The 25,101-nt window shown below is 38.0% G+C and overlaps 1 protein-coding gene across 3 annotated transcripts in view; it reads right to left on the reverse strand.

The window, feature by feature from the left end:
• The window catches only part of PRKG1 (protein kinase cGMP-dependent 1), a 1,343,672-nt gene that overhangs the window by 201,852 nt on the left and 1,116,719 nt on the right, over window positions 1-25,101 (reverse strand). For all 3 annotated transcript variants that reach the window (XM_032607772.1, XM_032607771.1, XM_032607770.1), the window contains exons 6-7: window positions 9,389-9,466; window positions 369-463 (exon numbers count right to left, since the gene is read on the reverse strand). In XM_032607772.1, the coding sequence (XP_032463663.1) occupies window positions 369-463; window positions 9,389-9,466 (173 nt within the window). The remainder of the gene's footprint in view (window positions 1-368; window positions 464-9,388; window positions 9,467-25,101) is intronic.

The raw sequence follows: 25,101 nt of genomic DNA on the forward strand, positions 1-25,101 counted from the left end.
TACAATCAGGTTTGGAGACGTCAAAATTCTCAGCCAATCATCTTCCTATGATTCCGAGTAAAACTGTTGTACAAAATAAGTTTAGCAAAGACTCTCTTTTAGAGTCTTTGTAGAGATTATAATTAAGGATAATTTTTCCTATTGATATAAAATTATATAAAATGATTGATTACAGATGTTAACCGCTCAATTCCATAGCCTACCCAAATAGATTCTAAGTCCAGCTGGAAATAAATAAAATTGATCGTCAAGGGTCTGTGTCGGACGGTAGAATAAGCACTAAACACCCTATTGTGCTAGAAGCTCAATATGTAAGACAAATTTATGTAGCATTCAACCAAAATCTTTGTAACATGTGATCTACTTACCCCTGCAAGGCTTTCTCTCCAAACCAATCTCCTTTTCCTAAGGTTCTAAGAAAGACTGGGTCTTCACTTGGCGAGTCTTCACGAGTGACATTTACCTAGAAAGAGAAACAATGAAAGCCTGTATCCACGGCATACACGCTGGATGATCAAATAAACACTGATTAATGATGTTCGTTCCATTTCTTATTTCTTTTTTTTTTTTAACTTATTTTCATGAAGAGAAAAAGTACATTACCAATAAAGGGGACAAAGAATAATATCGCAACTTCACATGCACCCCAAGAAGTAATCTCCATGTATTTTGTTATGCTTTCAAGTTGTTGTCAAGAAATAATAAATTATTCAGAAATTTGAATTTCACTCAAATCTTCAACTCTATTCCCACTTCCAACTTTCTATGAGGCAATCACTATGATGGATTTAGTAGTGTTCCTCCAGTCTTTTTTTATGTGTTTATATGCATGTGTTTCAAAAATATATGAATAGCATAATACAGTATGAATTATTCTGCAACTTACATTTTTTCTCTTATCATTATTTTATTTATTCCATGCTATTATATATAAATCTAGTTCATTCATTTTAATGTTTTAGTGACTTCTTTCATCCTATATTTGTCAATTTCCTTGCAGATGGACGTTTATACTGTCTCCATTTTTTGGCTTCACTTAACATCTTTCTATACACCTCTCTACATGTACATCCCAGTTTCACTAGGACATGCCTATCTCTTTGCCAAGAAGAAGCCAGCCTTCATTCAAAGGCCAGTCACATTTCCATGAAGACTTCCTGCAGGTCTCTACCTGACTACTGTCCTCGTGATCCATATGTTTCATTCAGCAGGAGTTCTTTTTTTGAAGATATATGAATTACACATGTGTCTTTATTTTACCATAATGAATAGTATGCTCTTCAAAGAAATGGGCATTTCTTTGATATTCTCTGTAATTTATATTAAGTACTCAATAAAGAGTAGTAAACTGCATGAACAGAAGAGCTTCATTACTAACAAGATATCTCTGCCCATATAGGACTTGGGAGTTGGGTGATAGTCCATTGAAAGCACGTAATAATGTATTTGTTGAATGAAGACATAAATGTAGTAAATTGTACCTTTGTGTTAATTCACTTCCCCCTAAAGTTCTACAAATATAATACTGGCTACGTGTCATTTAAAAAGTTTAAATAGTTAAAATTCACCTACCTGGAAAATGTAATGAAGTAGAAAAACTAATTTCTTGAGACAATGCCAGACACTTAAACACATTTAAAAATACTATGCTTCAGGTTTCTGAATTTAGAGACTGGATTTCAAAGACCAGAATTTTTATAAGTATTAAAAAGGTTTATGCAAGGTGGAGGGAATTCAATTATTACTCTCCACTGACCCATTTGATTACTCCTCCACATGGTGTTTCAAAAGCATGGAAATGCAGTTTTTAACACTTAACCACTGAGCTATATAAGAGAGATACTCATATGCATACTGATGAGGCTTTCACAGATGTGAATGGAAATATGCTAGCCCAGTGGTTCTCAAACTGTGTGTGTGTGTGTGTGTGTGTGTGTGTGGTGGGGAGAGGGGGCGTGCAGTCTTGTTTAAAATAAAGGTTACTTAACTCTTATTCCTGAGGTTTTGATTGAATGGGTTTTGGAAATCTGCATTTCAAAAGATTAATGTGGGTGACTTAGATGCAAATGTTCTACAGACCAACCTTTGACAAACACAGATACACTGTTTCATTTCTGAACCTCAGTTTTCTTATCTGCACAATGAGACAACTCAACAAAATTACTTCTGTCAGTCCTCCTGGCTGACAAAAAAAAGTCAATGATTAATTTAACTATAAGTTAAGCTCATTAATTCAAATTAGATATAGGGATACATATAACTGTACATTTGCCATTTGGGTAACAAAAAAGATTATAAACTCAAAATGGCAGATTTACGTAAGCCATGGAGAAATTTGGGTAGGTTTTGAAATGTTCTTAAAAAATATGTTACTGGGGGCTTCCCTGGTGGCGCAGTGGTTGAGAGTCCGCCTGCCGATGCAGGGGACACGGGTTCGTGCCCCGGTCTGGGAAGATCCCACATGCCGCGGAGCGGCTGGGCCCATGAGCCATGGCCGCTGAGCCTGCGCGTCCGGAGCCTGTCCTCCGCAACGGGAGAGGCCACAACAGTGAGAGGCCCGCGTAACGCATAAAAAAAAAAAAAAAAAAAAAAAAAAAAAAAAAAATATGTTACTGAAATGCAGTAAGAGACACAAAAAATGGGTCACCTACGGAATAAATCACATTCTGCTTATATGATAAATACGAGGAAAAATCTATCTCCTATAGTTCATATATGTGAAAAAACAAGCAGCTCAAAGAGCAAGAATAAAAGTTCTCCTTTAAAGTTGTAGTTTCCAGTTTTTCTTTATATATATAAAATGAATCATTCTAAATATGCACAGACACCAGCCATGGACATTTGCATCTTTAATTCTAAAAAAGAAAATTCAAGGTAGAAAAAGTTATATATACAGATATAGCTTCTCTAACCTTGACCTGTATACATAGTCTTTTCACCTACACCATAAAGTACTTTATGATCCACAGTGCTGTGGAAGGGAACTAGCTATGGAGCTTAAAGGTAATATTTAGTCTATTTGAACCCATTACCCCACCACCTTGCCTGAAAAATGGGAGGGATATCTCATATGGATGTACTTGTGCTCTATGTGTGAATTAAATGAGAACATCAATGAAAAGCATCCTCTTAATTCTAAGTGCCCCCCAAAGTTGGTTCTTTTTTCCTTATTTTCCCCTTTGTTCCATTTCTCTCACTTCCTACTTCAGAAATTCCATGCATTTGATTGTAATTATCCCAAATCTCTACCATTGCTCTTGTTGACATAAAATGCTATTTAGAACTTTAACTACTTTGAGTTCCAGGTAAATAAAAGAGAAGGTGTTTATTTTTATAATCCTTTTACTTTTCTATATATTAATTTTTCTATAAAATATATGCATGGTATTGTAATTTTAAGATTTGGAACTATTTTTAAAATTATATATATACATAATTTTTTAAATTAAGAATCAAAATAGAAATTAGGTATTTTAAATGGGACACATAAAATTAATCTTTAATACCAAAATCTTCAATAAACAATATCAATGTGCTCAACCAACATGTTTAACCAAAAATAATTCAAAAACAAAATAAAATGTTTTAGTACAGATTCAACAGGTTTTATAAACAAGGCGACGTTTGTTGTAAAGAAACATGGAAATCAGAGATTTGTGGGGCAGACCCAGCTGGAGAATAGGGTTGTCAGGTGAGCATTTTCCTACCTGTGTAATAGATTATAAAAATGAGGAGTTTCCAAATCAAAGCATCTCCCCTTTCAAACAATGTTCTACACACATTGCTCAAAAATTGCCCTGTTATTCCAAAAAAAAAAAAAAAAAAAAAAAAAAACCACAAATGTTCCCTAATGCAGAAAAACACTTTTAGGAGCTGTATCTGATAAATTTGGGGCATGTACAGGGAAAGAATATTTTTCTGAGCTTGACGTTTGCCTGCATTCCTTTAGTCATTACTTAAATTCAGGGTGGCTCAGACCTATGACTCCCCTGAGTCTGGTTTGACAACTGAACCTTTTGTGCAACACAGGAATGAATTAGAATCTCTCTCACCATGTGTCCACTCCCGTCCCCCAAAACATCTCTGGTGAATCTTATGTTCGTGATTCTCTTTCTGGTACTTCTACTTTGATGAGTGTGTGTACGTGCACTAACATGCACCTCATTCCATGCATAAATACCATATATTTTCCTGGTTTTAAACTTTATATAAATAATATCACACCACACATATCCTTCAACTTGTTTCTTTTGATCAGCATTGTATTTGAGATTTATCCAATTCATCCATGTTAATAATATGTAGCTGTAGTTCATTTCCTGTTTGTATAATATGCCATTATATGAATATTATATAGTTCATTGATTCTTCTCTATATGTAAATGTGGGCTTCCTCCAGGTTTATTGTTGTTATATACTAGTCTGTTGCGCTATTAACATTACTTATGAACATTTTTGCATGTTTTGTGGTGTCCATGGGTGTTTCACTAGGATCAAAACTTACAAATAAAAACCAAGGTTATAAAGTATATGCATCTTCAATTTTACTAGGTATTGACTCAGTCTTGGTACAAAGATGTCACACCAAGTTATATTTCTACCATCGGTGGATGAAAGTTCATATTATACTATACTGTCATCAACACTTGATATTGTCAGACTTTGATTTTTTGCCCCAAATAGGTCAATATTATATGGCATTTCTCTGATTATTAATAAAAGTAGGGTATTTTTCATATTATTTTATGGGCAAGTTGTCTTTCTTTTTTGTGATTTTTTTGCCTATTTTTCTGTTGAATTAATTTTTTTTATTGACTCATAAGACGGTAGTTTAGCTTTTCACTGTATTTATGATGTCTTGCCAAAGCTTTTAATTTCGATGTAATCATATGTAACCACATTATCGCTTATTGTTTGTACTTTAAAATTCTCATTTAATAAAATTTTTCCTATCCCAACATGACAGAAGTATTCTCCTAACTGTCTTTTGATTTTTTTTCTAATTTTTTCTTTTGCATTTAGGTCTGGAATTGACCTTATTTGTACAGTGTGAGGTCAGGATCCAATTTCATATATCTCCCTATGGATAACTAATTGTTTTGGAATATGTATTGCCCATGCTCTCCTAACTCAAGTTCCCATAGATCTTGGACCTTTATTTGAGCTCACTATTCTCTTATTCTGATATATTTATCTAGCTCTTAGTAGAATTAAGACATTTTCTTCTTTACCTTATAATAAATCTTTATATCTACTGAAGTAATTCTCACCAATATATTCTTCTTCCTTTCAAATGTTTTAGCCATTTTTGTCTTTTGCTCTTCATTCTAGTGTCCTTTTTTATCATTTAAAAATTTCTTATACAATTTTTAAAGGTTACTTCCCATTTACAGTTATTACAAAATACTGGCTATATTCCCTGTGTTGTACAATACATCCTTCAGCCTATCTTACACCCAATGGTTTGTACCTCCCACTCCCCCTCCCCTACAATGCCCACCCCCGACTTGTAACTACTAGCTTGTTCTCTATATCTGTGAGTCTGCTTCTTTTTTGTTACATTCATTAGCTTGTTGTATTTTTTAGATTCCACATGTGATATCATACAGTATTTATCTTTCTCTGTCTGACTTATGGCAAAATTTCATTCTTTTTTATGGCTGAGTAGTATTCCATTGTGTGTGTGGTGTGTGTGTGTGTGTGTGTGTACATAAATATATATATACACACACAATACATCTTCTTTATCCATTCATCTGTTGATGAACACTTAGGTTGTTTACATGTCTCGGCAATTATAAGTAATTCTGCTATGAACATTGGGGTGCATGTATCTTTGTGAATTAATGTTTTGGTTTTTTTCGGATATATACCCAGGAGTAGAATTGCTTTCATATGGTAGTTCTATTTTTAGTTTTTTTGAACCTCCATACTGTTTTCCACAGCGGTTGCACCAATTTACACTCCAACCAACAGTGTACAAGGGTTCCCTTTTCTCCTTGAGAGCATTTGTTATTTGTAGACATTTTGATAATAGCCATTCTGACGGGATGTGGCTACTGAGAAGCTGAATATTTTGTTTAATTTAATTTAGTTAATTTTAATTTAGTGACTTGAGACTAATGGCTACCATGTTAGGTTGTGAAGATATAGAATAGTTCCATCAAGAGAGGAAAAAGTACTGAACAATGCTGATCCAGCTAAGCGTATATTAATTTTAATAATTTAACTGTCTACATAAAAAACTCAAACTAAAATCATACCACCTGTAAATAATTACTGTTTATTTCTTCATTTCCAAACATTATATCTTTTTCTTGACTGACTGCAATGGTTGGGGTGTTTAGTTACACAGTGAACAGAAGTGGGGATAATGTGCATGTTCGTTCTTGAAATGAAATGATTCATGTTTCACTCTGATATTTTATATATATATATATATAATGTCACACACAAACAAAATTTCCATAAGAGCGTACTTCCCATATTCAGCAACACTGAATATTGTGTTAAGCCCATTTGTTTAACCAACATGCTTAACCCCTTGTGAATTCTAAGCAAAGCCATGTGGTTTTAAGTGGAATTCAATGAACAAGAATTTTTGAAATATTTTTTTCTAATGGTAGCATACAAGATAAGTTAAATAGAATCAGAAAATCAAAATGCCTTTGAATTATTATTGAAACTCTGAAATTTTGTTGACCAATCCTGTTCAATTTTGGTTCCACTTATTTATGGAGACATTTTTTTTTTGATGCAACACAACTAGAGGGACATAGGCATAAAGTTTTATCAGAGATATTTTTCATGCTTAATTATGAATCCTTGAGTGCTTTATGGTTCATTGTTGGGGGGAACAAGTCAGGTTTCCAGGCAATTGGAATGGACTGGTTAAAGTATAAAGAACTAACTCAGCTTCTACCTGAGGCAGAACTAGGTACTCTAGACATCACTGAAGCATTCTGCCCAAGTTTTAGAAAAATCAGTTTGTATAGGTTTAATGGGGAAAAAAACAAATATTTCCAAGTTTATTTTATAATGCTTTTCTCTTTGTGTGAATGTGCTTTATAGAAAAATAAAAACTGTTTTACTCTTAAATAAATGAACTTGAACAAGGGGAAATCCATCTGTAGTTGTACAGCCCCTGTTGTGTGTCTCTGTCTCACATTTTCTAAGGAAAAGCCAGGTTGGTGGTAACAAAGAAAATATCTTTGTCAGAGTTATCCTTTATAAATTCTTAAATGTACATGAAAACAAGGTGACATCTGTACACCTAAAACAACACACATAATTTTAGAAAATTTCAATTCTACAACTTATTTGCCTGCTCACCTGAACCTACTCTCATTCTCTTATCATTTTCTATTCCTTCCTATTGGGACTTAAGTGTGTTCACCTTCTGCTTCTTAAAACTTAATATAGTAACTCCAATACATTAATATTAGAATTCATATAATTAACATACTAAATCAATCATATATTATTATATAATTAGTATAATTAAGAATCCTGGCAGCTAAGTTGTATGACCTGAAAAAGAAGGTTAGGAAAAATCTATGCCTGGTTTAAAAAAAAAATCTTGGATGTGTCAAAAAATTCCAATATATTCTTACTACTTCTCTCCCAGAATTCCTACAGTGGTCTGAAATACTGCCAAGGGAATCAGTTCCTCTGGTGTAATATCCATGCTATTTCTATGTATACATATTACAAAACTCATAAAATAGCACCACTAATGCTCCTGTGTTCAGCTGAAACTTGTTACAAACCACAACTTTTTAGGCAGTGCTGGAATTTGCAGTAGTTTGGTAGCCACAAAAGCCTGTCAGAAATTCATCTTAATCCATAAACATATCATTCCATGAGAGCAAAGAATTAGCAATATAATATAAAAAAAATAAATCTAGGATTGCCAGGGCAAAAAGCCCCCCTGTGACCAATCAAATAATTTACATCCATTAGGATTTTCAGTTTTCCCTGATTCTTCCGTCGATATTAAGAACAAAGCAATAAATGGTAAGCTCTAACAATTTATATATAAACCTCAAAATCTTAACATTTCTTATCCTCTAACATTGGAAAATACAAGGTGTAATTTTATCCATAACTGTGGTGAGATGTCATTTCATGTTGCTTTTTAGGAAGCCAGTCCCTTGACTTCTATTTCTATCCCAGGTTTTCTGATATCAGTCAAAAGAACAGGTATGAAAAAGTATAAATATTATTTTCTTCCCTTTAGTGGGATATGCCACCAGTGTAAACATTGACATATGCACATTTAAAATTCACAATTAGTCCAAAGAGAATTCTCTAAAATGTGATCCAACAAAACCTATAATCTTTCAACATATCCTGTTCACTGTGGCTCTGTTAATCTCCCTTGCCTATTTTACATGAGCCATAAAGTCAGTCATATTTGTTAAATTAGAAGAAATAAATTTACTTATTTTTTTAAAGTGATAATTATAAAAGTGAAAACTGCCACATAAATCCCCTTGTACCTGCATTTCCTTCCCAGTGTTTTACTTTACTTAGTACTTATAACTTCTTTTTAAGGATCACTTACTGTAAAGCAAAATAAGTTCAAATACATTGCACATAGTGAAATGACACTTAAATGCAAAAATGATTACGACTTTACTGTTGAAAGGAATTTAAGGTATTTTTAGCAATATAATATTAAAGTATTAATCTACATGTCTTCATTTTCCAATTCTCTCAATTTCATATTCGGGTTTTTTTTAATTATTATTTATAATATTAAACTTTTAAAAAATATGTAAGGAATAAATTATGATTTTTTATTTATGTCCCTGTCTACCCTATATTTACCCCTTCCCCTATACTTAACCACTTCTAATAATTTCTTAGTATCCATTAAATATTTATTTATGAAGATACAATGAAACATGAATATATTTACTTCCTGATTGGCCTCAGAGTGTTAAATAACTCGCCTAGGGAGTACTAAAACTAGGAAGTTTCATAGCTGGATTCAAACTTGGGCCATCTGATTTGAAAGTCCAGATATTTAATTATTACAATATTACTGCTCCTAATGACTGGATGGATGATTTTTTCTGTTAAAGATTTTTTTAAGCAACCTTAGTCTCCTCTTTTTTATTATGGAAAATTTTCCATTTATGCAGACATGCCAGTGGCATCTAGCATCATGATTAGAACAAAGGCTGTTCGCTGGTCTTCAAAGTTATACTTTTTCTTTCTTCTTCCACATTTTCAGGAGATACATTCTCAAACATTTCTTTATCAGTTTCAGAAAAGAAAAAACCTCAAACAGCTCAACACCCTGCACACGTGCTCCTCCACGGGTAGCTGACGAACCCCAGGCTCCCCTTGTGCATCTCCCTCTCACGCTACCAGGGCTTACCTTTCCTTTGCTGATGATAAAGAAGGTGTCCCCTCTTGCACCTTGCCTGATGATATATTCCCCATTTTCATAGTGGGTCTAAAAAACAGAAACAGTAACAGAAAGAAACATTAAGAAAGAAGTAATTTACTAAACAGCTCAACCTCTTCAAATATTAGCTCCTAAGGGATGGAATCACCCTCGTGGTGGTGTACCCGAGCTTAGAAGCCATCATTATTTAAAAATGAATAATAGTCAGTGAACACAATAATTACAAAGAAATCTATCCTCCTCACTTTAAAAACTATTTTGTTAGTGCCATTTTTCTGGGTGATTATATTCATATCTTTAAATTCATTCATTTTAATAGCTGGATGAAAATATTCTTTTCTCCCATCAACTGAGCATGAAATAAAACAGCAGAACTGATCATTAAACATGTCTTTCTGTATTATCTTTCATTCTCATTCGGTTTTAGTATTCCTGTAGTGACAGAAAAAAAAAATGGCTGAGAAAGAACTATGGCATGTAGCATTTCTAAAGATCCTCATTTTGAAACTAAGTTGACTTTTGGTGTGGGTCAGATGGCACTAGTTCCTTTTTAAGGCACTGCTTCAGGCTTTAATGTCCTGCTTCAGCAATTTAGGTTTGGCCTTGTCAAACAGAATGTCTTTATTTTATGTACTGAATTCTGGTCCAGCATCTGTGAGCTCATAAACCACCAAACAAGGGGCAAAGTAAAGCAAGAAGATGATCACAGTCAGTGTGTCAGTATTCTGATTCGGGCACAGTGACTAGGTACATTCCCAGGGTAAAGGCTGCTCCTGCAATGAACGAAAGTAATTTCTATAAGGAGAGGTGGGAGAAAGTACATTGCTGGGTCAGGAGGTATAACAGAAAAATGAGAACTGTGCCATCTGGCCCTATCTTTCTCGGCAGTTTAGCAAGGAAGCCATGTTTTGGGAAAGAAAACATTACTCTGTACACTCCTTAGGAAACAGATTCCATGGTTTGCAAACAATACTCACCAGGCCAATGGCTGTGATTTGTCATTATACCTCAACACTCTTAATACTTTATTCACTCTTAAAATTACCTTTCATTAATATTTCATATTAAGAATAGCCATGATTTTCTGGGAATGTAAATTGATACAGCCACTATGGAGAACAGTATGGAGGTTCCTTAAAAAACTAAAAATAGAACTCCCATACGACCCAGCAATCCCACTACTGGGCATATTACCCTGAGAAAACCATAATTCAAAAAGAGACATGTACCACAATGTTCACTGCAGCTCTATTTACAATAGCCAGGACACGGAAGCAACCTAAGTGTCCATCGACAGATGAATGGATAAAGATGATGTGGCACATATATACAATGGAATATTACTCAGCCATAAAAAGAAATGAATTGAGTTATTTGTAGTGAGGTGGATGGACCTAGAGTCTGTCATACAGAGTGAAGTTAAGTCAGAAAGAGAAAAACAAATACCATATGCTAACACACATACATGGAATCTAAAAAATAAATGGCTCTGATGAACCTACGGGCAGGACAGGAATAAAGACACAGACATAGAGAATGGACTTGAGGACACGGGGAGGGGAAGGGTAAACTGGGATGAAGTGAGAGAGTGGCATGGACATATATACACTACCAAATGTAAAATAGATAGCTAGTGGGAAGCAGCTGTATAGCACAGGGAGATCAGCTCGGTGCCTTGTGACCACACAGGGAGGGTGGGAGGGAGGCACAAGAGGGAGGGGATATGGGGATATATGTATATGTATAGCTGATTCACTTTGTTATACAGCAGAAACTAACACATTGTAAAGCAATTATACTCCAATAAAGATGTTAAAAAGAAAGAATAGCCATGACTTTCTTAATATACCAAGAAAATTAACATATACCTAATGTTACTTTTTTTTTTTACTCTAAAGTAATACATTTTCCTAATAACAAGTTTTTTAAGTAAAAAAGTTCCTCATTTCCCTTTCCCAATCTCAACCATTAGATGGTAAATGCAGTCTGGTGTGTATCTTTCAAGACTTTTTCCTGTGCTTTTAAACATATATATCTATGTGCATACAATTATTTCTAAATAAAAATAAGATCAAATGATGCATATTCTTCAACCGACTTATTTAACAAAATATCTGTGTTCCATTTTCATATCTTGTTGCTTAGAATGCAACAGTGGGAAGCAGGTTTGAAAAACAAAATCACAATAGTCTATTTTCATATATTCATTCAAGAAACATTTCTAAGTGCCTCTGAGTCAGGCCTGGTTACAGGCACTGATGATACAAGATGAAAAAGATAAAAATCTCATGTTAGCACTGTCACGTAGAGCCTTCCTTGACAGTGTTAATGTAAACCTGTAATGTCTGATACAGGAGCCACTAGCCACATGTGGCTACAGAACAGTTGAAATGTGGCCAGCGTGACTGAGAAACTGAATTTTTAAATGTATTTAACTTAAATTAATTTAAGTTTTAATACACACGGCTAGTAGCTATTGTATTGGATAGCACAGGTAGTAGATAAAACTGACAAGGGAAGAACGACGATCTATAGCAGTAGGGGAGGGGGGAGGGGGGAGCGTCTTTCCCACTCGTGATGTTTTTTACTTTGTGAATGGAGCTCAATTAGCAAAACTCAGGACCTTTTTCTGCCCTTTTCCTCACTCTGCACCAGAGGAGACAGTGTAATTGATCTGACTGATAAATTTGGAAGTAATCTATATGCTCACCTCAGACTCTCATCACTTCCGGATGGGAGGTAGCTCCCCACAGAGGGCTGGCATTCTCTGATGCTCGTCTAGGGGAGGAATCTTCTCCCTAGCGTAGTGAAGTCCTGCCCCTGTCTGGGCGTCTGTGACAGGACAAGTAAGTGGGCCCAAACAGCATCCAGCTTGGAAGCCTGTTTGTCTTTTACTCCTAAGCTACATTCTCTAGCCTAGAGTTTATTAGTGATAATAGTAATATTTTAGTCCCATTTATTTGCCTCCAGTTGAGAATGAATGCACCAAATCTTTCTTTCTTTCTTTTTTTTTGAGACCTGAAAGAGCAGTTTATTATTTCCCTTGGTACTGTATGTTAACTGGATGATTCTTCGGCTTCCCATGCTGTCGGCTGGGATAACTGCACGGTGTAATGCCTCACGCTTGTGAGCATTTGGTGCCGGTGCTGGCTGGGGGCACAGCTGGGACTGTCCATGTCTGCTTTTCCCCCATGGGAGCCTCTTTATGTGGCTGCCCAGTCTCCTCCATATCATGGTGGTCTGGGAGTGGGCCAACTTCTTACATGGCAGCTGGCTTCCAAGGGTGCAAAAGCAGAAGGTGTCAGGCCTTCCCAAGACCCAGGCCAGGAACAGGCTCCCCTATCACTTATGCTGCATTCAGTGGGTTCAAGCAGGTCCCTGGCCCAATCCAGGCACAAGGGGAAGGGACTGCACAGACATGTGAACCCCAGGAGATGTGGTGCATCAAGGGCTGCCAAAACACAGCCTGGCGCACACCTCAAACTTCAAGTGTATAGAACGGAGCTCCTGGCATCCTTTTTCTAGTCCTGTTTCTCCGCCTTGCCAGTATCAGCAACACCAGCTCCATCTTTCCAGGTGCTTGGGCCAAACCCCTTGAAGTCATCTTTAACCCTTCTATCTCACAGTTCTATCCACAACTGCTCTGTTGGCAAGCTGGCTGCTCCACATTCAGAGAATGCCCAGAACTCAACCACACCTCACGTCTGCTGCTATGGCCACCATCTTTTCTTGCCCGGTCCAAGCAGTCACCTTCTATCTGGAATCTCTGCTCCTGCCTGGCCCTTCAGTGCTCTCCCCACATAGCAGCCAGGCAATTCTGTTAACACACAAGCAGTGCCTGTCCCTTCTCTGCTCACACCCCTGCAGGGGCCCCTAATACACAAGTACAGGGTCCGATAGTGACTTCAGCGCACTAACAGCTTCTATCCTTTTGCTTCACTGACCTCACCTTCCACCTCTCTTCCTCTCATTATGTCTGTTCTGTTCACACCACTTGCCTTGATATTCCTTGAACATTCAGGCCCAGGCCCACCTCAGGGCCTTTGCACAGGCTCCTCCCTCTGCCTGCAATGTGCCTACACACCAAATATCTATGACTCCTTCCTATCTTTATTCAAGTGTCAATTTCTCACTGAGACCTATCCCAGCCTGCCTTTTAAATCTGTTCCTCTCCTCTGTACTTGTGCCCCTCCTTGAATTAGTTTTCTATGTATCACTTACCATCAACATCTATCAGGGTCCGGGCAGAAGAGGCTGCACCCCTGGGAGAGGGAGGAGATCAAAGAAGGACGAATGATGGGAGTGTGGGCAGGATTAGGGGATGAAGGAGTGTTGGAGGTGAAGTGTCAGGGAGCAGGATTGCTGGACCCTGTTCAGAGGTGGAGCCATGTGACATATAAGCTCAATAGGAGCTGGAACTGTGACTTCTGATGAGGAACATCCACTGCCAAACCCCTTGCCTGGTTTGGAGGGAGCAGAGGAAGAAATACTCTGACTTCTCTCTTCTCCACCCTCTGGTCTCCTGCTGGGGAACCCCTTGGCTGAACTCAGCTGGAAGTCATGAGACAAGGGAGCCTTCCCATTCAGGTCAGCTTCTGGGCAGAGAGAAGTGCCAGGAAGAGTGAAATGTTTCAGCCCCATGTTTAACATATCATTCATTTAATCACCTGTCAGCTGTCTCCGCCACGAATGTCAGCCCTATGGGGGATTTTTATGTTGTTCCCTGCTGTGTTCCTTGCAGCTATAAGAATGCCTAGCTGTGAACTAAATACTTATTGAAAAAATGGTTTAAATTATAAGGATATTTAGTCTCCCATGTAAAAAAAGAGTCTGGAAATTAAGCAATTTCAGGGCTGGTCAATTTGTTGGTACAACAAATCCTCCAAACACTCAACTTCTTTCTCTCTTTCAGTTATCCCTACTGGATAGGTCCTTATGGTTCCCAAGATGACTGCCACTGCTCCAGCCATCACAGCTGGGTCAGAAGCAAAAAACGCAAATTTCTCATCTTATCATTCCTTCTAGGGAAAAAAATCCCAGAAATCCCTAGCAATCATCCTTTTATGTCTCCTTTGAGTTGCATGCCTGTTCTTAAATGAATGTCTGGCATGATGAACAGAATTATTCCCAATGGTTCTCATTAATCAAGGTCACCCACTAGGACTGAAAAGAAACCATTTAAATGAAATCAAAGCTCTGGCAGTGGGAAAATAGAAAGGAGGGATTGGGGAGGCACCCAAGAGGGTATTTACTTCATGGACAAACCTGAACAGTCTCTGAAGGATCAGGGCTGAGATGGGGGTGGAATACAGAGGAAGGGCTAGTAAAGCTGGGATTCTAGGCTGTGAGAGGACTTAAGAGTCCATGGAAGCTGTCTCCACTGAGCTGTGGTTAAGGACAGAGAGGCACCTGCCCCTGGCGACAGTACAGAGAGTATATGAGAATTAGGGGAGAAAACCAAGGACTACAGATGGCACCTCAACCAAAGAAGCAAATGTGTATAGGTCCAAGCAGCTCCAAAGTGGAAGGGGCTGCCCCACTGGGCAGGAGGCACCACATACCAAGCACACACCAATGGAGGCTAGGTGAGCATGGGACAGAACATTGCAAAGGAGATTGAGGTGACTGTCCAAGGATGGCTGAGGGCCAATTTTAGGCACGGTTTCAGCCTTGAGATGCTGTGATTCTCTGACAGGTTGTGTTTCCCAGAAATGGCCACAAAATATCTTCCATTCCACCAGCTCTCCTGCAAGGTGACTTTGTGATTCTCCCATTAAGAGTGGAGTCTAATTCCATGAAATATCTAAAAATCTTATATGTTCTGGTACAATGTTATAAGTCATAATTCTAGTTACTACTTTAAAATGTATATCTCAGAAATAACTAAATTTCCTTGTCAATTGCATTATTATGAACTTTCATCAAATCTTTAACCGGGGTCATTTTTAAGTCTTTTGTCATTTACAGACAGTTCTGCGTGTACTCTGATGCTTTTGCAAAAATGTTCCTATAAAAGGGTTTCGTCTTCAAGGAATTCATGGAAAAGACTCTGACAAGTACAGGTTTCTGTGCTCAACATCATTAATCATTAGAGAAATGCAAATCAAAACTACAATGAGATATCATCTCACACCAGTCAAAAAATCTATAAACAATAAATGCTGGAGAAGGTGTGGAGAAAAGGGAACACTCTTGCACTGCTGGTGGGAATGTGAATTGGTACAGCCACTATAGAGAACAGTATGGAGGTTCCTTAAAAAACTACAAAGAGAACTACCATATGACCCAGCAATCCCACTACTGGGCATATACCATGAGAAAACCATAATTCAAAAAGAGTCATGTACCAAAATGTTCACTGCAGCTCTATTTACAATAGCCCAGAAATGGAAACAACCTAAGGGTCCATCATCAGATGAACGGATAAAGAAGATGTGGCACATATATACAATGGAATATTACTCAGCCATAAAAAGAAACGAAATCGAGCTATTTGTAATGAAGTGGATAGACCTAGAGTCTGTCATACAGAGTGAAGTAAGTCAGAAAGAGAAAGACAGGGGCTTCCCTGGTGGTGCAGTGGTTGAGAGTCTGCCTGCCAATGCAGGGGACATGTGTTCGTGCCCTGGTCCGGGAAGATCCCACGTGCTGCAGAGCGGCTGGGCGCGTGAGCCATGGCCGCTGAGCCTGCGCGTCTAGAGCCTGTGCTCCGCAACGGGAGAGGCCACAACAGTTAGAGGTCCTCGTACAGCAAAAAAAAAAAAAAAAAAAAAAAGAAAGAGAAAGACAAATACCGTATGCTAACACATATATATGGAATTTAAGGGGAAAAAATGTCATGAAGAACCTAGGGGTAAGACAGGAATAAAGATGCAGACCTACTAGAGAATGGACTTGAGGATATGGGGAGGGGGAAGGGTAAGCTGTGACAAAGCAAGAGAGAGGCATGGACATATATACACTATCAAACGTAAGGTAGATAGCTAGTGGGAAGCAACCACATAGCACAGGGAGATCAGCTCGGTGCTTTGTGACCGCCTGGGGCGGGGGGGTGGGATAGGGATGGTGGGAGGGAGGGAGATGCAAGAGGGAAGAGATATGGGAACATATGTATATGTATAACTGATTCACTTTGTTATAAAGCAGAAACTAACACACCATTGTAAAGCAGTTATACTCCAATAAAGATGTTAAAAAAAAAACCCATATGATCTTCTCAATAGATGCAGAAAAAGCTTTCAACAAAATTCAACACCAATTTATGATAAAAACCCTCCAGAAAGTAGGCATAGAGGGAACTTACCTCAACCTAACAAAGGCCATATATGAAAAACCCACAACCAACATCATTCTCAATGGTGAAAAACTGAAACCATTTCCACTAAGATCAGGAACAAGACAAGGCTGCCCACTCTCACCACTCTTATTCAACATAGTTTTGGAAGTTTTAGCCACAGCAATCAGAGAAGAAAAAGAAATGACAGGAATCCAAATCAGAAAGGAAGAAGTAAAACTGTCACTGTTTGCAGGTTATATGATACTGTACATAGAGAATCCTAAGGATGCTACCAGAAAACTACTAGAACTTATCAATGAATTTGGTAAAGCAGCAGGATACAAAATTAATGCACGGAAATCTCTTGCATTCCTATGTAAATGTATTGCACTGAAATGTAAAATAGATATCATTCCTATACAGTAATGAGTAAAAATCTGAAAGTGAAATTAAGGAAACACTCCCATTTACCATTGCAACAAAAAGAATAAAATATCTAGGAATAAACCTACCTAAGGAGACAAAAGACCTGTATGCAGAAAATTATAAGACACTGATGAAAGAAATTAAAGATGATACAAACAGATGGAGAGATATACCATGTTCTTGGATTGGAAGAATCAACATTGTGAAAATGACTCTACTACCCAAAGCAATCTAAAGATTCAGTGCAATCCCTATCAAACTACCACTGGCATTTTTCACAGAACTAGAACAAAAAATTTCACAACTTGTATGGAAACACAAAAGACCCTGAATAGCCAAAGCAATATTGAGAAAGAAAAACGGAGCTGGAGGAATCAGGCTCCCTGACTTCAGACTATACTACAAAGCTACAGTAATCAAGACAGTATGGTACTGGCACAAAAATAGAAATACAGATCAGTGGAACAGGATAGAAAGCCTAGAGATAAACCCACGCACATATGGTCACCTTATCTTTGATAAAGGAGGCAAGAATATACAGTGGAGAAAAGACAGCCTCTTCAATAAGTGGTGCTAGGAAAACTGGACAGCTACATGTAAAAGAATGATATTAGAACACTCCCTAACACCATACACAAAAATAAGCTCAAAATGGAGGGCTAGACACTATCAAAATCCTAGAGGAAAACATAGACAGAACACTCTATGACATAAATCACAGCAAGATCCTTTTTGACCCAGCTCCTAAAGAAAGGGAAATAAAAACAAAAATAAACAAATGGGACCTAATGAAACTTAAAAGCTTTTGCACAGCAAAGGAAACCATAAACAAGATGAAAAGACAACCCTTAGAATACAGAAAATATTTGCAAATGAAGAAACTGACAAAGGATTAATCTCCAAAATTTGCAAGCAGCTCATGCAGCTCAATATCAAAAAAACAAACAACCCAATCCAAAAATGGGCAGAAGACCTATCTAGACATTTCTCCAAAGAAGATATACAGATTGCCAACAAACACATGAAAGAATGCTCAACATCATTAATCATTAGAGTAATGCAAATCAAAACTACAATGAGGTATCATCTCACACCGGTCAGAATGGCCATCATCAAAAAATCTACAAACAGTAAATGCTGGAGAGGGTGTGGAGAAAAGGGAACACTCTTGCACTGTGGGTAGGAATGTAAATTGATACAGCCACTATGGAGAACAGTATGGAGGTTCCTTAAAAAACTAAAAACAGAACTACCATACAACCCAGCAATCCCATTACTGGTCATATACCCTGAGAAAACCATAATTCAATAAGAGTCATGTAGCACAATGTTCATTGCAGCTCATTACAATAGCCAGGACACGGAAGCAACCTAAGTGTCCATCAGCAGACGAATGGATAAAGAAGATGTGGCACATATATACAATGGAATATTACTCAGCCATAAGAGAAACAAAACTGAGTTATTTGTAGTGAGGCAGATGGACCTAGAGTCTGTCATACAGTGAAGTAAGTCAGAAAGAGAAAACAAATACCGTATGCTACACATATATATGGAATCTAGAAAACAGAAAAAGAAAATGGTCATGAAGAACCTAGGGGCAAGACGGGAATAAAGACGCAGACCTACTAGAGAATGGACTTGAGGATATGGGGAGGGGGAAGGGTAAGCTGGGACAAAGTGAGAGAGTGGCATGGACATATATACACTACCAAATGTAAAATAGATAGCTAGTGGGAAGCAGCCGCACAGCACAGGGAGATCAGCTCGTTGCTTTGTGACCACCTAGAGGGATGGGATAGGGAGGGTGGGAGGGAGGGAGACTCCCAAGGGAAGACATATGGGGATATATGTATACGTATAAGTGATTCACTTTGTTACAAAGCAGAAACTAACACACCATTGTAAAGCAATTATACTCCAATCAAGATGTTAAAAAAAAAAAAGTTAGTGGTGTCTGAAATGGCTGATTTCAGGGGTTAAATCATAAGCACCAGAGGCTAGTTTCCCTCCTCTCCTCACAGCTCTGTCTTCCCCATGTTAGCTTCTCATGAGGGTCCAGGGCATGCCAAGATGGCAGCGGGCTCGACTCATGTTCCAGACAGATGTCTCTTTCATGATTCTAATACCTTTCTCCCAGAGAGCAGAACGTTTGGCAGGAATATCCATAACCTTTTTATTTAATTCCTGGAAATTTTCTAATCACCTTCTTAATATCATCTGATATGGTTTCGTAACTCCACAACCACAACTGCCATGTCAATTATTTTAGTTTATCTACACAGGTATGCACTGTACATATTTCCATGCTGCATAAGCTCATAAAACTCAGGTGTCCAAGAGAAGACCCTATGGGACAGTGGCCAAAGGGAGTCCATGTCTGGGAAAGATAACATGAACGGTGTCATAATACCAGGACTCTAATGACTGTGCTATTCTGAATTGTTCAGTTGCACCTGAGGGGAAGATGATCATGCATGCTGATTCTTCGAGAGTCACTCTAATTATGTTAATCAAATGCCAGCAATTTCACTGTTTTTTGAAGGTCACTTTGCAGTTCTGCCATATTCTTATTTCAGATTATAGCATAGAAAAACACAGAATTTAGAAAGGGAAGAAATCTTAGTAATTAGGCAGGTGTTTTAATGGGTTTCCATAGTTATTAGGATAAAAGCCAAACTCTTTAACATGGCCTGCGAGACCATCTATAGTCTGCTCAGTGCCACCCTTTTCAACCTCTTCTCCCTCTCCCCCGCTTTGTCCTCCAGCCCTGCTGTCCCTCATAGGTCTCAACTTCCTACCATCAGGACTAAGCCCTCCACTGTTGCTGCACCGCCACTGCTTCTCGCCTAGTTACAGCCTACCTCTTTTTCAAATCTTAGCCTTCCCTCACCTGACATACCCTCCTCCACTACACACACACACACACTCACACTCACACACAGGCTAAATTAGGTCTCCTTCATTACCCTTTTCTGAGCTTGTAGTTATTTATCTATTTGTATGGTATTTTAATGATGCTTTCCCCCAGATTGTAAGTTTTATTGAAGGCAAGGACTGTGATTGGCTTTGTTCATTATAATATCCTCAGATTCTAACACAGAGCTTGGAACAGAAGAGGGACTTAAAAATATTCATTGCATGAATGAAGCAGTCCTCCTAATCTGCATCTTCCCAGCACTGCCCATGGCCAAATCCATTAGAAAGGTCTCCACCTCCAATGCCTGGGCCAAGCCCACTTGTCTTTCACTGTCTCTACTGTTAACTCCCCAGTCCAAGCCAAAATCCTATCTTGGATTTTGCAAAGTCCTCCAATCCGGCCTCCATGCTTTGGTTTTTGCCCATCCATCAACTCTACACCATTCCATCTATTCTTCTCCTGACAAGCAAAGTGACCTTTCAAACAGCAAATCTACTGAAATCACTTTACCACTGAAAACTTCCAATGGCCTCTTGCTGCAGTTAAAATCATTAGCAACTTACCGTGGTCCATAAAGTTCTCTGTATTCTGGCCTCTACCTCTATCCTTATCGCCTACTCACCCTCATTCATTCTGTTTCAGAAATACTGGCTTTCTATCTGCGCCTTGTGCTTCCAGATTGGATCCGTCCTCAGAACTCTGCACGCAGTAGACCCTCCATCTAGAACACTTCTCCTCCTCAAGGTCTTTGTCATTGTCTTCTTCTCATCAGCTAGGCCTCAACAAGGCCTTTCCTCACCACTCTTATAATGTGCCCTCTACCCTCATTCACTTCCTATCCTATATATGTCCTTGTTTTACATATTTTATTTTAGAAAGCTCTCTAAAGCTGTGTAATTGTGCTTCGCTGTTGCCAAAATGCCACTGGGCACTTCAGTGACTGCTTGATGACAAACACAGCTGCAAAAACCACAGCACAATGGAGCCTCTGGTGAGAAAGCCTTCTATCACAACCTTAATGATTTGAAACTATCCCTTCTTGTTTGTTTGCTGTGACCCCTGCCCCTGTCACCTGCTGCTCAGAGGATTTAGGAGACTTTACATTACATCCATTGTTTTCACTTAGAACAATGCCTATCACAGAACAGGCATTCAATGTATAACCTAGATAAAGGATAGATTTGGTCCAAACCCTTTCATTTTAAAGGGAAAGCTGTGTTATAAATCATAGATGAGAGGAATGGATAGAGAAGGAAAATTGACAGTATGTCTAAATAGAAGCAATGTATTCCCCAAAGGCAATAACTTGGAATATTTCCAAAACTTGTGAGTTAGGAAAAGCTAGTCTTCTCTTTGCCACCAGAAAAAAAAATGGATATAGATTTTATTATTAATATGTATTCTGGATTCTCAGAATTCAACATTAATATGTAAATGTCCACTTAGACTTTTTAAAATTCTGCACATGCTTGCTGACACTTGGCAGAAGGCTCAGTACAACACTGGATATGGCACTTTGAGGCCTTGGGAGTTGCTGCCTGTTGAATATGTATGATTCATTTTCATTTTTCAGATCAGACTCATAGTTATTGATATCAAACGTACCTGTATTTTAACTGGTGTTTTATTTTTCAGCCCCCAGCTCTAACATAATATGTAACTGAAGCTCAGTTAACATAAACTAATATAGGATTATTCTGAAGTAAATTCTCATCTAAATGATTTCAGTCAGAAATTATATCATTATTTCCCTTCATACTTAAGCTTAATTAAGTTTAAGGTTGGAGATATTTTTAAGTATTTATTACAGCATGAAGTATCTATTAACTGACACTGTCCAAATGATTGAGGCATATATAATATAAACCACTCTGTTAATTGCTACTGGTTATAAAAATAGCTGCAATGAGTATGAATCACCTTTGTATGCCTGAGTATCTAATGGTTCCCTATTTGAAATAGGGAACAATTGGAAGATTAGTGAGTTAAGAAGACTATGATCTTGGGTCGTGATTTCTGCCTCAGTTTTTCAGAGGATAGTTATATCTTAGAAGAAGAGTATGGCATCAAGAAGAATAACGTTCTAGGGAGGGAGACGCGAGAGGGAAGAGATATGGGAACATATGTATATGTATAACTGATACATTTTGTTATAAAGCAGAAACGAACACACCATTGTAAAGCAATTATACTCCAATAAAGATGTAAAAAAAAGAAGAAGAAGAAGAAGAAGAACGTCCTGAAAAATATTCAGAGCCTAAATCAGTAACATTCTCAGAGGAAATTCTTACCTCTCCCTAATACCCCAGATTTATTACAAAGATAAGACCTCTTAATGGAGAACAGGATCACCCAACAGCTTGATTAGTCAAAAACCATGCTGGTTAGGTAGCCAACAAAAAAGGTATTTCTTGGCCCAGGACTCTACTCTACTTAGTAAAACTCTGCCCATTAGTTATGTCTGGACTTCGATTATGCAGGGCTGCCAAGAAAGATGAGAGCTAGTCATTATAACATAACATTTTCCACATAGTTATTCTTGAATTCTGGTGGTTTGGAAATCTGGGGGTCTTAGGTAAAATCTATTGTGGAGCCAGTGATCACACCTGTAAACCAGAGATTTTTTTGCCTTCTTTTTCTCAATCCATGATCACCAATGATTACATCACAGAACTAGTGCTCTACTAACAACTGACAACAATATTTCTAGTACATGTGCGTTGTCATAAATGGGCCATTTCCCTCTCATGGGACAATAATTGTCAAGGGGACTTGTTCTGTTATGAGGTGTTTTCTTAGATAATATCTAACCCCATTAAGGCTACAATTCTGATTACCCTCCTTCTTATCCTCTAAAGGAAAATTAATTTTTCCCCACACCACCACTCACAAATTAACCAGAACACCAAAAGAACAAATCAAAGTATGGAACATACCACCACCATCCTGTCCCAACCAACTGGACATCTGGGGTACACATTTCTCTACTATATATATATATATATATATATATATATATATATATTTCTATTTCAACGCCACACCTCACCTTCCATTCAAGACACTTTATTAATTTACATCCAGAACTTCTCCCCATTTCTTGGGCTGGACAAAAATTTGCTCCAAGACTTCTCAAACTAACTACGGTCAGAGTGGCTGAACCTCACAACTCACAGGGCTGAAGTGCATTTACTTTTATCGGGTCATTTTCCAACTTTAATACCATTAATCCAGTGACCTTCAAACTCCCTGAACAACCTGAAGTTTCATGGGTTCTTTATCATTCTGTCTTCTCTCACACAAAAAAATCACAACAGTAAACTTCATTTGCTACCTGATTTTGAATTCTAATTCAGAGATATCCCTAATTAAAGCTCTGTGGACTAGAAGGAATACAGAAATATATCCTGAAGAGTCAAAATTGGAGGCTCAGCAAACTTAAACACACACTTTGCCTGCTTAGACGTTTCACCAGGACAACCAACCATGCCGGTCCAGCCAGGAGCCTGTGGGAAGGAAGGATGATGCCAAGATCACCATAATCAGAGTCCTCATCCCAACCCCAAGGACCATCATTCCACTGAGAGTGAGAATGCCAAATTCACAGAGCCCCCAGAGAACCTAGACATCTTAGTAAAACCCAAATGTAGACAGAAAATATGGTTTCCTTTTTTCATCAAACACAGATCTAAGACTTCTGGATAGAGAGCTTGCCTATCATTGGCCCTCAAGGCACCAAACCTGACTAGCTCACCAAAGCTATTTAAGAAACAAATATTTGGAGCTTCAAGTATAAGTCTGTGCCACCTCAACTGCTGAGGATCTCTGTCTACACAGCAGCTGTCCCTTGGCACCTTCCTTGATGTCACAGCAGGCCCGAGGAAACATTCCTCACTTGCCTATTGTACTGTTTATTAAACTCCTTCAACATCAACTTTGCCTTTCTGGTACTATGATGCCTTCTACCTACTAGGCACTTAAGCTCTGTCCTTGATGGTGCTATAAGGACCCTGTCTCTACCGAGGTACCCACTTGTACTTGAAACCCAGGGATTGCTTTATAAGTCAGCCTGACGCCACTGGATAGGATAGATACTGTGGGACCAGCTCTGCACTGTCAGATCTGAGGACACCCTTACTTGCAAATCAGCCTTACCTTAACTAAGCACTGGGGCTAACTCTTACTAGCTTCCACATTGATGAAAGAAAGGTCAGTGTAAAATCCCTAGGGCAAGAAGTCCTGAGACTGTGTAAGCTTCTCTTAGAAAATTCATTTATGACTTGTAGCAGAATGTATCAAGCAAATAGGCTGGATGAGAGTCAGAATTAACATTCCCTGCAATGAACCTAGATGTAGCTTAAAGGAACTAATGGGATTGTCACCATGATAAACAGGAATTACTGGCAGCTTTGCATCCTCAAGGGTGCCAAGGGACCAAGGACAGGCATAATTCCATCTGCTGTGTCCCTTGCTCAATGCAACCCATTAAAAATATCATGAAATCTCTTTAGTGGATTATAAGCAGTTTTTTAAAAAATGGAATAGAAAATATCAAATGCATCACACATAGTAAGGATAAGTGTAACTTACAAGTTTTATATGTGTATGTGTGTGAATGCTATGTGCACACTAGGCCCCAGTGTAAAGTGTATTCCTTACACAAACACTGCTTTGATAAAGTAAGTATTCTTATTTCTTTACAAGAGTCATAACATCTTCAGAACAGGGAGGTATCCTTACTTCTATATGAACTCACCTTCAGGAATTTTATTATCCTTAAAAAAAACACTAGTATTGGATTTTTTCATTTTTGAATGATTTCACTTTTGAAAAGGTGTGTATACATTGAAAGTACTGGCTCTTCTTTAAAAGGATGTATAATCCATATTTAGTAAATGGCACTCTAACTCATCTGGCTCTCTGGTCTTCTTCCCTCAATCCTCCACCCCACCATTCCTACAGTCTGACAAAATGCAGCCATTTTCATTTACCTTTTTGTACATCTAAGTACCCAGTTTTCCAAACTAACATTTAGCACTCCCTGTAGTGCAATAAAACTGT

This window comes from Phocoena sinus, chromosome 16 (genome assembly GCF_008692025.1).
Source record: "Phocoena sinus isolate mPhoSin1 chromosome 16, mPhoSin1.pri, whole genome shotgun sequence".
Classification (NCBI taxonomy): domain Eukaryota; kingdom Metazoa; phylum Chordata; class Mammalia; order Artiodactyla; family Phocoenidae; genus Phocoena; species Phocoena sinus.